Source organism: Strix uralensis, chromosome 3, assembly GCF_047716275.1.
Source record: "Strix uralensis isolate ZFMK-TIS-50842 chromosome 3, bStrUra1, whole genome shotgun sequence".
In the NCBI taxonomy this organism is placed as follows: Eukaryota; Metazoa; Chordata; class Aves; order Strigiformes; family Strigidae; genus Strix; species Strix uralensis.
Window position 1 is genome coordinate 133,763,907 of NC_133974.1, and position 15,091 is coordinate 133,778,997.

The 15,091-nt window shown below is 39.2% G+C and overlaps 1 protein-coding gene across 1 annotated transcript in view; it reads left to right on the top strand.

The window, feature by feature from the left end:
• The first annotated feature begins 2,325 nt into the window (after positions 1 to 2,325).
• The window catches only part of FANCL (FA complementation group L), a 31,673-nt gene continuing 18,907 nt past the window's right edge, over positions 2,326 to 15,091 (top strand). Inside the window, exons 1-5 of the mRNA XM_074864499.1 lie at positions 2,326 to 2,472; positions 5,386 to 5,444; positions 6,418 to 6,478; positions 7,487 to 7,543; positions 9,219 to 9,316. Coding sequence (XP_074720600.1) covers positions 2,380 to 2,472; positions 5,386 to 5,444; positions 6,418 to 6,478; positions 7,487 to 7,543; positions 9,219 to 9,316 — 368 coding nt within the window. The 5' untranslated portion in view covers positions 2,326 to 2,379. The remainder of the gene's footprint in view (positions 2,473 to 5,385; positions 5,445 to 6,417; positions 6,479 to 7,486; positions 7,544 to 9,218; positions 9,317 to 15,091) is intronic.

The window sequence follows — 15,091 nt, forward strand, 5'->3', positions numbered from 1 at the left end:
TTTAGATACATTACTCTGTAACTGCACTTGGCTAAAGTGACTTGACATTTCTTTTAATGTCAGAGACTACGATAAACATGGCCAAAAGAAGAAAAAAACCTGTCTTCAGTTTTGCATTTGATGCAATTAAGAAATAATCTCTGTACCTGGTAAAGCACAGAGATACTTCACAATTAAATAAGGTAATTTCCAGTGTAATGCATATGGAGAGAAAACAGCTCAAGAGGAGAAATGTTTTGCTCAAAATTAGATTAATAGATAATACGAAGGATGCAATTGACTATGAAGCGGTGGATTAACTGCTCAAGGCGAGCCATGCTGGGTATTGAAATGCACATGAACAGCTTCAGGGGAGCAAACTATGGGCATACAGGTTAAACATAGCGGTATTTAAAACCTGTTTGTGCATAGATTTGGAAAATGTTTCTTGAATTGGTAACTGAGTCTTGCATTGTCCAAAGTTCTCTGGAGCGAAAAAGGGTGAATAGAGCAACATTCTTGCAAAGAACTAAACTGCTAGAACATGTCTTTCTCAGGTAATTTGCTGGAAGTCTGGAAATCATCAGTGACACTTTCAAGGTATAAAAAACCATGTTAACCAGCACGGAGGATCTATTTTTATTAGCACGTATTCCTGAAAATCTTACTATGATGAATTTAAATGGCAAATCTTGGGACTCTTTTACCTCTCTATTGACTGTTCTTAGTGCCCTGTACGCCTGATGCTTGGCAGCATTTGGATACAGGACAGAGGAACTTCGGAAGCACACAAAAAGAACTCAAGAGACTTTAACAGGTAGCTCAGATGAGCGAACAAGGTTTCGCATTCACTCCCCTCACATAGTAGCTATATTTCTAATAGCCACTACAACAATATAAAACTGCGAAGGCTTTGACCCCTTTTGACTCCTGTATTTCTATGCAATCCCCATCTACAGGCCTCCCAAGCTAAGGGAACATCTAGCTGCAGATATAAACATTTTTGTTATTTTCTTTGCTTCTCTCTCAGTTCTGCTCATGTTCCGCAGATACTGAGCTGCTGCCAGCAGAGACAGTGGTTCTCTGCCATAACAACTTTTAAGAAAACCCTTAAAGCCACTTCCCCATTTCCTGGTCTGGAACAGCTGAGCTCCTGCTAATACTGCTTTTTCTACATTTTGCTGATCCTTCTGTATTCATTTTCACAGTGAGAAGCACTGGTTTAAAGATATGAATAACTTAAAACATGTTGGGAGGAATAACTTTCTCTATCACAAGAGATGGAATAACTGGAAAAGTTGACTGGGTTTAGCCACTTTATTCATCTATACCATAGCCAACATTGGAGGCCTTATTCTCAAGATTCAGTCACTAGTTCTGCAACACACCCTTAGGTGACTTTGGTAAGTCACTTATCACTTTGTAAAACAATGTTTCTTCTTTCTGAAACATGTCTGTTTAGGCAGAAACTGCCTCTCGCTGTGTTTTGTGTGATGCTCAGCCTTAGTGATATTCAAAGTCTTAAGGCCTCCTGAATCATACATAATAAACCCCAAACTTTAAGTTTCTTTCCTCAGACTTGTTCAAACACAGTGACCATCAGGTCCTAGTGGCGGCCCACCCAGAAAAGAGAGGAAGGTTTTTATCCCAACCCCTGCATGAGAGGGCAGAAGAGCTTTTATCACCCTAAATGCATTGCAGCAGAAAACATTTTATGATTTCTAGAAAAGCACTACATGAACCAAAAGTATCCCCTCGCCTTGCCTTGGGTGGCACTGCAGTCCATTTGGCATAGCCGGCTGGGAGTTAAAAGCCTTGCTCGATGGTTCTCTGTAGTCCAGGGTGCTTGTACCCTCAGGACGTGCTAAACCGTGAGGGAACCCCGGCTCTGCGGGGCTCGGCTGGGCGCCGGGAAGGTGGGCTCCTCAGAGATCTAGAACCTTCTTCCCGCCGCCGGAGCCCTCAGCGCCCGCCCCGCCTAAAGCAGCCGCCCGGCACGCTAAACCGTGAGGAAACCCCGGCTCTGCTGGGCGCGGCTCGGTGGCGGGAAGGCAGGCTCCTCAGAGATCTAGAACCTTCTTCCCGCCGCCGGAGCCCTCAGCGCCCATTCCGCCGCAGCCGCTAAAGCGTGAGGAACCCCAAGCTCTGCTGGGCTCGGCTGGGCGTCGGGGAAAGCGGGCTCCTCAGAGATCTAGAACCTTCTTCTCGCCGCCGGAACCCTCAGCGCCCGTCCCGCCTAAAGCAGCCGCCCAGCGCGCCCCTCCCCTCAGGCGCGTGCGCCGTCTGCCGGCGGGGGCGGGGCGGGGCTTCGCTCGGCGGCGCGTCGGATTCGAACGGCCGGGCCGGGCCTTGCCGAGCCGGGCGGGAAAGAAGGAAGAAGGAAGGAAGGAGCCAGGCGACATGGCGGGCTGGGGGGCTTTGCGTCGCCAGTGCCCGCTCCTCCTGCCGCAGAACCGGGAGGGGACGGCCTACGAGGGTTTCGTCACCGCGCAGGTACGGGGTTCGGCGAGCCTCCCCCCGCTCCGCTCCTTCCCGCCCAAGGCCCGCGCTGGCGGGCAGCCCCGGGAGCGGGGCTGTGGGAGCGGAGAGCGCGGAGCCGCCGGGTTGGTGACGCGGGAAGTGCCGGGGGGCGTAGCGGGGCCGGTTCCTGCTGTGGGCCGTGAGGGTGCTGCGGGCAGGCGGCCGCTGACGGCTTGTGGGCTGGATTCGTCCTGCTGGCAAATGTTGTTTTGGGGGCAGATGTTCCGTGCCTGCGCTCCTAGCCTAGGGTAAAGGCTGAAGCAAACGGCTGATTGTGAGTGTTTTCCTTTCACTTTATGTGTTTGTGAGGTTTCAGCTTAAGTAGCTGCATCAGCTCTCTCAGGATCTGGTAAAGTGCTGTACAGGGAGAAGAGCAGCACCTCAGGTTGAGAGTGGATGCTTTTAAGCCAACTTTGCCATCAGAGGCACTATGCAGTGACGCTGCGGCCATGGCTCTTTAAAATGTTACACCTATGCGTGCACACAGACCACAGAAATAGCTTTTAACAGGTGTATTTCATTTAGAAATAGCGTGGGATTTTCTTCCTATAAAAACAAGTTAAAAGACATGGGCTGTGTCACACTTGCGTTTTCAAAAGCAGTTTTGCAGTCAAAATTCAGGAAGGTTTTTGGTGACTCTCGTGTAGAACTTTCACAGGACATTAGCAGGCGTGTGTTTATATTTATATTGCTCTGAACAGCTGTACCTTTTGAAATGCTCTGTGTGTTAGAATGTATCCTGGAGTTAATGGGAAGGTTAAGATGCGAGTGTGAACATCTGTTCTCAGATGTGATTCTTTTTGATTAGGGTTAAGGTCATAATGGAACAAAGCCTGAGGTACCTCGCTTAATTTAAGCATGCAGTAAGCATCAGCCTTGGAAGAGTTTGGGAGCAACTCATGTGCCAATGGGCTATATTCAGCTCTGAAACAGGTATCTTGTTTTTGCTTGTGAGCATCACAGAAACACTGAGGTTGAAAGGAACCTTTGGAAGTCCTCTAGCAGGGTCAGCTCAAGGTTGCTCAAGACTATGTCTAACTGGGTTTTGAATATTAAGCACGGAGACCGCGTAACCTCTCAGGCAGCCTGTTCTGGTGTTTGACCACCCTCGCTGTTACTGAGTTTTTTTCATTGCATTTAGGTGAAATTTCCTGTGTTTCAACTTGTACCCGTTGCCTCTCATCCCATCAGTGTGTGTCACTCAGAGTCTGGCTGCACTTTCTTTAGTCGTCCTCCATCAGGCATTTGTACACACTGGCAAGATCCCCCCGAGCCTGCTTTTCTCCAGGCTAGCCCGCCCTAGCTCCTTCAGCCTCTCCTCAATTGAGAGGTGCTTTAAGCTCTTAATCACCTTTGTAGCTCTTCACTGGAGTAACTCTAATATGTCCATGCCTTTTTTTGTACCGGGGACCCAGCATTCCAGGTGTGCCTCACCAGTGCTGACCAGAGGGGAAGGATCAACCCCCTCGACCTATTGAAAAATACTTTTCCTAATCCAGCACATGAGGCTGTTGGTGGCCTTTGCTGTAAGGGTGCACTGCTGGCTCGGGTCCAACTTCATGTCCATGAGGACCACCGAGTCCTTTTCTGCAGGGCTGCTCTCTAGCTGGTCAGCCACCAGTGTGTGCTGGTACATGGGGTGAATCCTCTCCAGGTGCAAGACTTTGCACTTTCCATTCTTAAGTTCATGAGGTTTCTGTCAGCCCCTTTCCTCAGCCTGTTGAGGTCCCTCTGGATGGTAGCACAATCACACAGTCTGTCAACCACTCCTCCCAGTTTAGTATCCTCTGCCAACTTGCTGAGTGAGGGTGCATCCTGTCCCATCATCATCCCAGTCGCTAATGAAGGTCAAATAGTGTCGGCCCCAGACTGACCCCTCGTGTGCACTCCTGCTGGGCTTTGTCCTGCTGATCACAACCCTTTGAGCCCAGCAGCTCTGTGGGTTTTCACTCCACCTCACTCTTCAGCTTATCTAGTTCCTCCTGCTTCAGTTTGTCTATAAGGATGTTATGGGAAACAGTATTAAAAGCCTTTCTGAAGTTGTGATAAAGCATCCACTCTATCAGTCATCTAATCACAGGAGGAAATCTGGTTTTGTTCTTAACTTCCTGCTGAAGAAATCTCAGAATTTGTGGACATAATTCAAGGTATGCTGAGCTGGAATTGAGTCTGGAATAAAAGTTTTGAGATAATTGCCCTCTTTGCTTCAGGGAGGAGTTAAACCTACTTGCAAACCTTATTTATTTCAGTTTTATTTTGATCATCCCATGAGCAAGTAGAAGGAGGATCACAAGTAGGGATAATTACTGAAAATACAAGTAGGTGGCATTTAAGAACTGACCCATATGGATTGCACTAACAGGGAAGAAAAAATTACATTCACGTACTTGGGACTGGTTTTGTTTACAGTTTGTAAAACCTTGCCCGAATGTGTTGTGGATCAGTGCCCAAGTTCCTTTGTAGTGTAGTACTTTTATGATAAGAGTCTAATCTGACTTTTACTTGAGTTGAAGACAGACTTCCATGTACTTCTTCACCATGACTTGGATTAAATTATATTTCTTGGTTTTGTCCGGATTTGGATAAAGTTTATTTTTCTTCTGAAAGGTGTTATTTTTGCTCTATGAAATGTGATGCACTGAAGAGTTTTTACTGAATACTGTGAGTTAGAGGTCATGAGTATTTCAACTTCAGAATTAAAGTCAGCATTATTTCTACCTGTCACTCATGCTGCTTTTTTTCCTAAAGAAAGAAATTCTGACTAATATTGCTGAAAGTCAGATAAGACAAACTTTCTTTCTTAGCTGATCTTATAGGGAATAATTCCCACAAGTGTCTAATATTTTTCTTTGCTGACCTTCCTTTAACTAAATGTTTGTTTTCAAGGGTAGAGACTTCCATATCAGGATACTGTTACCAATGGATTTGCAACTGAAAAATGCAAGGTAAGATAGTTTCATGAAAGCAATTTGTAAGTGTATGTAACAAAAGTTTATTTTGATAAAAGCAATGATGGATATGCATATGAATTATTCTTTTTTCCAATATCACTGTGGTAATTAATTCTTATTAATTTCAATTTAACCTTGCAACAGAATTATACAGCATCAGTGTTAATAAACGCTGACAATAAACGTTGCCTGTATCAAAATATTTTGTTGTTAATTAACTTTGAAACCTGTTGTAATTAATTGGTTGTTTTTATATATAAATCAATGTACTTGGAAAAAGATGTTCATTTAAATCAGATTATTTATATGTCACCATTTGGGAAACAGAAAAATCAGTGCAAAGTTGTAAATTTAAGCAATTATGTACTTGATGGTTAGCATAGCTTTTTTTTAACTTCATTTTTTCTTTCCTGTTAATATGTATTCACTTGTGTTACCCTTTTCTTTAAAAGCTCTGTTGTTATTGCTGTGAGTGTTGATCACAGTAATATTGGGGGTGTGGGGTGTGTGTTGTGTGTATGCACACATACATGGATTACTCCTGAACATTGTATTTTGTACTTCTGCCTGGGCCAGCCTGCTCTGAGCTCTGAACAGCTGCCTGGTTCGGTAGCTTGCTTACATTCTAGGTCAGATACACATTACAGGTAACTTTGACATTTTCAGGATATCATTTTTAAATATTGGTATATTTTATGAAGTCATATTAGCTTGCAAGAATTACGTTGTTGTTTTTGGCAAAGAACAGGCTTTGGTAGGTAAATGATTCATTTTTAATGGACTTTGAGATTGTGACATTTGAAAGTGTTAAATAACTTTGAATATGGAAATCAAAAGAAATTTTGAAATATTTTTTTACTTTGTTTTTTAAAAAAACGTTTTATGTTGTTGTGTAGCAGACTTTCTGATGTCTTCTAAAAAACACGTACTGTGAATTTAAAATTTATACAAAATACTGTTTGTCTAGGATAGAGTGTAGCTGGCACTTAAAGAAGATACTGCATGGATATCGGCATATTTTGAAGCAGGTATACAAGTTCTAAAACCATTTCTGTTAAATATAACAATTCTGAAAATCTTATACTCACACACCTATTGTAAAAGTGTTAAAGAACGCTCCTTTCATTGTATAACCAAGATTTGTTTTGAAATGCTTGAGGATTTGTGGGTCAATCTAGAGAATTTAGTAAATATTTATTTTTATTCAAGTTTTTTTATAAGATAAAATGATTTTTAATACATGGCTGCTGACATTTTACTGGAATTTTTCTTTAATCTCTCAATTAGAAACAGATTTTGTTTTTCCTTTTTTAAGTACTTATTTTTTATGAACTATTCATAATGCAAAGAAGAGACTTCATATTAATGATTGATAGATCTAGCTCATTCTGTGTTGTAGACAGTCAAGGAATGTGAGTTAAACCTCTCTGTCCAGAAGAAACTTTGTAGCAGGGATACAACAGCCCTGCAGTCACAAAGAATATTTTGTTTCTAAGAAGGCACCTTTGCCACATGTGCTAGTTGAGACCCTGTATCTCATGGGCTGTGCACCCCTTTGTAGAACAAGGACTGTGAGTTGGGAGTAACCAAAGGTACAGAGCTGAGGAAATGTAATTGTAAATATCTAGTGCATCTGAAGATAGGCAAGGATCCTTAATCATGTACACCATATAAAAGCAGATGGGTCTGAAAAGTTCCTAAGGAAAATGTAACCGACTAAGAAACATGTTTGAGTGATTCTAAAGCTTTTGTTCTCATTGGTGAAGACGAAAGTCTTCATAAATACACAAAGTGTAAAGTCTTCATAAACTATGTAAATGTGTAATGTGACAAAGGTGATGGGTAATTTTCAGTAAAGTTTCCTGTACTCTGGGAGATTTGTTCGGTAATTGAAATATTTAAACATGTGGTACACAGTTGGGGTTTTTTATGTTAATTGATTTGACAGTACTAGAAACCTGGATAGTTAGAGTGAAATTGTTTACTACTAAAAGTTAGGAGCTGAAGAAAATGAACTGATACTGTGTTCCCTCCAGAGGTTGCACAGCTGTCCAGATCTTGTCAGTTTTATGGTGGAGCTGAAAACTATTTTGGTAAGTGACAGAATATATGTGTGGGAGATTGGATGTTCTTATAGCTTTGGTTTTCACTTTCAGGTTTTTTTTACAGTTTACTGTTTGATAAATGGATTTATGTTTGGTTGGGGTTTTTTTAAGAGGTGATTTTGTATGTATGTCGTTCATGTAATATTTGTATAAATATCCTTCAGGACTGTACTCTTTGGAAATTGGAGTGTTACAGAAAAATTAAAATCCTGGCAAGGGATCTCAGTATAGAGCCATCCTCTTCACAATGATTTTCTTGGAATTCCTGGTATTGTCCAGGTAGTAAAGAAGGCTTATAATCATACAAAGGATTATACAGTCAGTGGATTGCTGAAGGTGCTTTCACCTGTGTGACAACTTGACCGATAAATGCAGAAAGCAGATAGCTTTTTTTATAGTTCAGAGACTGCTGTTTATTCTTTTTAAAAAAGATTTTCTAATCTGGGATTTAAGAGCAGCAAAGTCTGTAGTTTACAACATGAAACTGAGAATTTCTTGTCTTAGTAAAACATTATTCTATGAGCATTCTTGGCACAGAATGCTTGTGTACAACCTGCTCAACTTAGAAATAAAACACAGTACGTACTCTTCAAAACAACAACAGAAATACCCTCCTGGTGTTACATTACTACTCTGCACTGAGAATTCCTTTCGTAGTCCTGGTTCAATCCCTGCCAAACATTAAACCAGGCAAAGATGCTTGGGATAGGACTGAATAATAATGTCTATGTGTGGCTGTTTGGGAATATTTCACAACAGTTATTCCATCTCTCTGCCTGGATGCACAAGCGATCAGAAAATGAGAATGCAGTGAAGGTGTGATTCATGCAAAATAATAAAATAGTGATCCTCAGTGCAGATAGGAGAAAACAGAAGATGCTGCAGGGGAACTGGGCAGAAATGGTTATACTGATTTTTATTTTTCTATTTATTATTTCTTTTATTTAGATTTATTAATAATTTTATTATTAATTACATTAATTTCTGTATTTGTAAGCATAACTTTAACTTCACTTTTAAAGAACAACTAACACAACACAAATGTGGAACGTATGGTTTGGTTTTGGTTTTCTCTGTAATGCAGCGTTACCTTTTTGATAGAAATTTCTTTTTTGAGGCATTATGACATACTTGATGAGTGTCTGTACCAAAACTTACTCTCTGGGATCCTATGATGTTAAAACAGAAATTGATTTTTTGTTTTTTGGGGTTTTTTTTTTTTGATTGCTATATAAAGTTGTAGATAGCTACTTAAAAATAATATGGGCGATTTCATATATGTGTCGTCTTTTGTGGCTGTGGAGCCCAGGAGACAGCTGTGGGCTTAATAGAACCTTCTTTTGAAATGTTCTTTCAGTCAAGATGCTTGACTTCAAATTTATTAGCTGAAAAAGAGGCACATTTGATATTTGCATCTGAAGACTGTTGTCAACATCTGTGGGTTTTTTTAAATTGCAGATGTTTTCATTACCAGTATCTGAAGTAATTTACCAAACAGCTTCTTTGTCTGCTTTAGCTGGAGGCTATAACAAAACAAATGCAGTGTACAGTTAATTTTACATAAGCTTAATATTTTTGAATGAATTGCAAAAATCACATGACTAAATAGATGCAAAAATATTGAAATCTCTCTTAATGATGTTTTTAATGTTCTTTTAAACAGGAAATTGCTTTAAAGAATACACAAGACCTGCATATACCATGGCCGCCAGAATACTACTCCTGTCTTGTCAGAGATCTAGAACTATTGGGTTGGAATAAGTATGTTTATTTCTTAACAGACATTATCTTTAGAATATCTGTTCTTCTTTTGCATTTGTGAGTTGAACATATAAAATGCGCTTATTCTGTTAATTTATCCTGATCACAAACTGGCTTTGCTTTAGAAACTTTGCTGCTTTGTTTTTAATTTAAGAAATCCCAACAAACCTGTATCAACTGAAGGTATATTTTCAGTTTCAAGTAACTGAGATGAAAGGTGAGGTGCTACTACTAAGATATCAATTATTCTTTGACCTATGTTTATAACTATTGGCATAGTAAACGTATTTAATACAAATTTTATAGTTTTCCTTTTTCTTCCTTCTTTTTTCTACTTTGTACAGCTTTTTTTGACTATTCCCGTATGCTATGGTTGATCATCGTGTACCTTCATGCTTTCATAAAAGCAGTTCATAGATTTTTTAGAGCTAGAATAATTATTTTTAAAGAAGGATCTCCTTAGACAAAGGAGTAAGTTAAATCCAAAAGTTAAATCTACAAGAACAACAACAAAAAAAAAAAAAGTGGAGGGAAGAACTTGGAAAGCTCTAAATCCAGAACTTCAAAACAGCCAGCTCTTTGTGACACCCCCAGGGAGGAGCATATATATATTTTGTGCTACCCAGAGGGATTTAGGGACGAGGGCTGTTGAAAAGCATTCCTTAGTCTCCAAAACTGTGGAAGCAGACCATGTTTGGGGGAGCAGGGCAGCATTTCCAAGTGGGAAAAATGTTGGTTACTGCACAAGGAGTGTATAAAATGTGTCACCTGAGGATGGAGGCTCAGCGCACACAAGAACGTGGTTTCATGTATATCCTGTAAATTGAGTATCTGTGGAACAAGTTCAGGTTGTCTTCTGGGGGAAGGAGAACTAGAAATGAATTTTTTTTTTACCTCAGCTAAAATGGTTGGTTTAATACCATGGGAAAGAATGTCATGTTAGCAAGGGCTTTGCTGAGGAATCTAATGTACACATAGCTGCCTCTGGGTACCTTCTCATTAGGGTCTTGAATGCAGATTATATTATTTACAGTCCCATATACTCTCAGATGAGCTCCTAGAACAACTTTCATTTCACCCTACTACAGAGGAAAACAAGGTTGTTCTCCTCACACCTCCTATAGAAACCTGAAGGAACACACAGTTGTGATGAAGTACTCAAGGTCCATGTGGAAATTTTTCAATCTGCAAAGCTTCCTGTTTTGCAGACTTGAAAGGCTTTAACTGCCATCACATGTGCCACCACTGACAAGTTCTCTGAGTCTTTTACTCCTCTGGCAGAGAGCCTGAAATGAATGATTTCTATTCTTTCCCCTAGAACCTCCAGGAGAACCTCTATGGGGTTGAAGAAGGTAGTTGTTTCTGTGTAGGGAGGCATGAAGAAAATATATTTGAAGGCTGTCTTTAATAATATGCAATTAATCTCACAGTGCCTTCTTTCAAGGGGTTAGGAAGAAAAAGATGTAGGATGTTGAAGAGTTTTGAATGAGACGCTACTTTTTAGTTTCAGTAAAATGAAAGTTTTGAAAAAAGTCTACATTTGCGTCTTTCAACAAGACAAAGCTACTTTTACCTTAGTCTTGGATGGTAAGTTAACTTTAACATGTGTTTATTTTGTTAAAGAAGCCTTGAGTTTAACAATAGTTTTGAGTTTTCTCACCTGATTTGTGGATAAGTAAATAACGTGATTAAGTAGGAATTTATTTTGAAGGCCCACTTTTATTTAAAGACTTAAAACATCCCAGTTAAATCAGCTGAAGTCTTTTCAGTGATTTCCATTATTAAGTATGTAGTTGTGCCAGCTAATGAAACGCTCTATTAAAATTTCTTAGACTCAGGTCTGAGAATATTAGTTAAAATTTCCTAAACACGTGGGAAATAAATTTTGAATTGTGCCTGCTCTCCCAAAATGAAAATAACCCCATCACCTTCAAAAATCTGATGCCAGCAAAACAGACACTGATATAAAATAAATATGCTTTAAAGATATATATAAAAAGTACTATATTTATAATTTGATATCTAAATATAGTATATAGCTAAATATACTAAAAATACACTTTGAAAATATCATTTAGTAGTTTATCTCAAAACTGATATTTTTTCTGACTTACTGCACATAGAAAACATCCAGTGGTTTATAATTAAAAAGCATATCAGTGTTTTATCAGAGAGCGTGCTTCTAGGGCAGAATTTGACCTGGTTTCTAGGCAGAGATAGTCTTCATGTAGACACACAGCTTATGCTGTGCTTTTGTCCGGTGTGGTTGTGTAATGCAGTAAACATACACTGCTTGATTGACTTACGTTGCAAACTCTCTAGTTGATTGGGTTTTTTTGGTTGGTGAAGTCAATCATTAATCAAAGGGCTAGGCTATACATAGAGGATCATATCGTTTACCTCGAGTTGGAAGGAGAATAACCTAGAGAGGCGATTTGAAGTACGTTAGTAAGTGACACCTCTAATTTTAGTGTGCTTTGAACAGTATAACAAACTACTAAGAAGGCCTCTTAACCTGGACTGATTTTGAGTTGCAGGTGATGCATGTCTGTGTGTTAGTCAAAAACATCCTGGTATGGTCTTTCAGCACAAAACTAAGCCTGCATTTAGTACTGGCAGTAAGGATCAATCACTGCTCACACCTTGAGAAGCCTCTAGCTTGCTTTATCAGGATTTTTCTTAGAAAAGAACGGTCTTGTGGACCCTAGATTTAGTTTTTCCTAGTGAGTTTTGGGTCATGCTGGAAGCTGACTGCATCCAAATCAAACTGAAAAAGTACAGGATCGTTTGTTTGAAAGAGAAAGCAATAAGCTATGGTTCCTTTACCTCTGAAGTGAGTTACGGAGCTCTCGGGTATGGCACAAATTTAGTGTGTTCTAATGGCTTTCATCTAAGGAATATGTGAGGCTTCTCAGAAACAAATTGAAGACATAATCTGCAATGATCTTACACTGCTTTCCTCCTAAACCACTGGAAGTACAAAGAGTAATGAAGATTGCAAATGGGTAGGCTGCTGTGATTAGATATAATCACTTGCTCTGTGATACAGAAAACTTGATTTTTTGGACCTAATTTAGGTGTGGGGGAGGGTGAATATGCTTTCATATTTGAATACTTGTCCACGAAAGTCACAGTTCAACAGGTTATAAGATTGTACCAAATTTCTAACACTGAGTGCTGTCCTAACAGCTGAGGAGATCAAAGGAGGATACTTCCTTCATTTTAAGAACATGACAAAATACCAGCACAAACCTAATCAGCTGAGGTGGGAGAGAGTACAGGTGTAGTAGTATTAAGTTCTAGGAAAGGCTCTTCTATCTTATAATCTTGCTGGTTGATTCAATGACAGTGTCTTGGGAAGGTAAATTATCGACTGTAAAACATTTGTAGGACTCTTATCACCCTCATGTGGACTCATAAAGATTGCCAGTATCTTTTTAGGTCCATGGTGTGAGTCATGATCCCCCTTGTCTCAAGTCTCAATGCATTTCTGCTTGATACCTGCCAAGTTTTTCATAGAAAGTATCTTCTCCTCTTGCCTTCTCCATTTCCAAGGGAATCCTGCCTTGTCGTGTGCTCTCAATCGTTTGTTACGCTGAATTACAGTACTTCAGGGGTTTAACTGAGGCTTTCCATCTTGATGGTCATTCCTTTTTTTTTCTGTGTGATGAAACGGAGCCTACAGAGGAATAAAGGTTTATATAACTGAAATACTACCGATGTAAACAATTCCTTATTTGATTATACAATCATACAAACTTCGTACAACTTTTACAGCATTGTCCAACTTCCTCCAGTCCTACAGCACTGACCCTTTCATCTCTTCTTATCCAAAGATGGGTAGGGTGATGTTACAGAACAGGTAGCCACAAAGCTACAGAGTTCTTTTTTCCTATCCTAAATGGAAAATTGAATCCTCCTTCATTCCCCGGAGGCAATTTATTGTTCTTACATGCTGTTGAGAAGAAGGAAGGCTGGCTATGAATTTTCATTCTAGGTGTTCTTCAACCCTGTCTGAGGAGTTTTTTATTCCTTGCTGTTCCTGTTTGTGAAAAAGTTTGAAAGGGAAGAGAACGTTTTACTAGAAAACCTCTAAGTACGTTGTCTGTAATGAATAATACTTAAAAGGTGTTGTGTTGCTTAGCTTGGATAGTTGTCTTCTATGAGTGGCTAGTTATTGAAGTCGAAATTAAATAAAAGGCGTACGAATTTCCAGATTGGTCTGGATTGTGGTGGTGCTTCATAGAGGTTATGACCTACATTTTTTTACAGTTTTTCTCTGTTATCTCCAAGCTTGGTGAAAATCACATGTTAAACTGGTTTTAAATGATACTTTAAATATGAATTCTAAAACTAAAAATATGTTAAAAATTGAATAGTGGGCTGAACTGGAAAATCATTTTATGATGTATCCCTCTATACATAATTAAACAGGTAGCCATTATCGGTGCTTTTAGCACCTTTTCAAAATGCTTACTTTAAAAAAAAAAGTCTAATTTACACTGTCAGTAAAACTGAATGTTAAGGTTCTTTACAAAAATGATTGAATATAATCATACTGTCACTATATTTTTTATATAATGGTGTGCATATATTTTTTTATATTTAAATTTATGTTTTAAATATATAAATTGGCACATACGCGTACATTTATTTTAGAGGCTGTCACGTTGTTAAACTAGTTGTAAAAGTACTGAACCCTTAAGGATTTCAGAAATAAATTTTAAGATATGTCCATTGCTATCTAAGAGATAAAAATAATTTTGTAAACTTGTTCCCTCCCACCCAGTATAGAGTAAGGAACTGCAAAAATGTTTGATTTTAAACTAACATAAGCCATACTTTTCTGGCACCTCAGCAGTGAAGTTGTCCAAGCAAGATGACTGTCAGAACGGATAATTTTAAATCCTAAAGACCTCGATAGCATCCCTTTAATTTTTCTGTTCTCCTTTGCTATCTAACCTCACAGTGCATTGATGCAGGCTTTGTTTGGGACAATGTGATATATTTTATTGTGGTAATCATTCTGTGCCTTAGCTGCTGGTTTAGGATTTCCCCGCCCCAAGCAACAGTAGATGGAGGGGTGGGATATAGAAACTTTCTTATCCTTATAAAAATTTGTGATATAATTTTGAGGTGAATTTGGAAGAAAGCAGGAGTAATGATTTTTTTCCAGTTAGAGGAAGAATGCTCCAATTCTTTCTAAATAAATTGAGTTTAATTTACTACAGTGGAATTACCAAGACTTGTATTTCTTTCAACTGTTGTGGAGAAAAGGAGTGTCAAAATATTCCCAAGAATCTGTAGGACTACTTAATATTGCATTAATCAGTATTAAACATTAAATAATATATCTCTTTCCCTACGTAGTATCACTGTTGCTTTTTCCAGCTGTATTTTTCAGTTCCCTCATATTGAGGCTATGTCATTTATGTAGATCATTTTCTTTTCTTCTTTTCACTTCCTATAGGAATGTGCACTCCCTTTGGTGTGTGTCTACTTGTACAGGCTTCTACAGCTCTGTTGCCAGTTTCCCTTGAAAGATAACCGTTTTTCTGAGCGTGCTGGCTCGAGTGACTGGGCCAGTATGTAATGGTTTTTTAAAAAAATGTTGCTTAGGCCAGCAAGCAGATGCTTTCTTTGAACTCTGATAGGCCTTTCCATCCATCTAGGTGATAAGTTGTACAATAATCTTGGACCGCTTTTTTATCTTTACACAAGAATGACATAGTAAAAACGCCGAAATATTCACATGCCCAATTCACTGGTAAATAT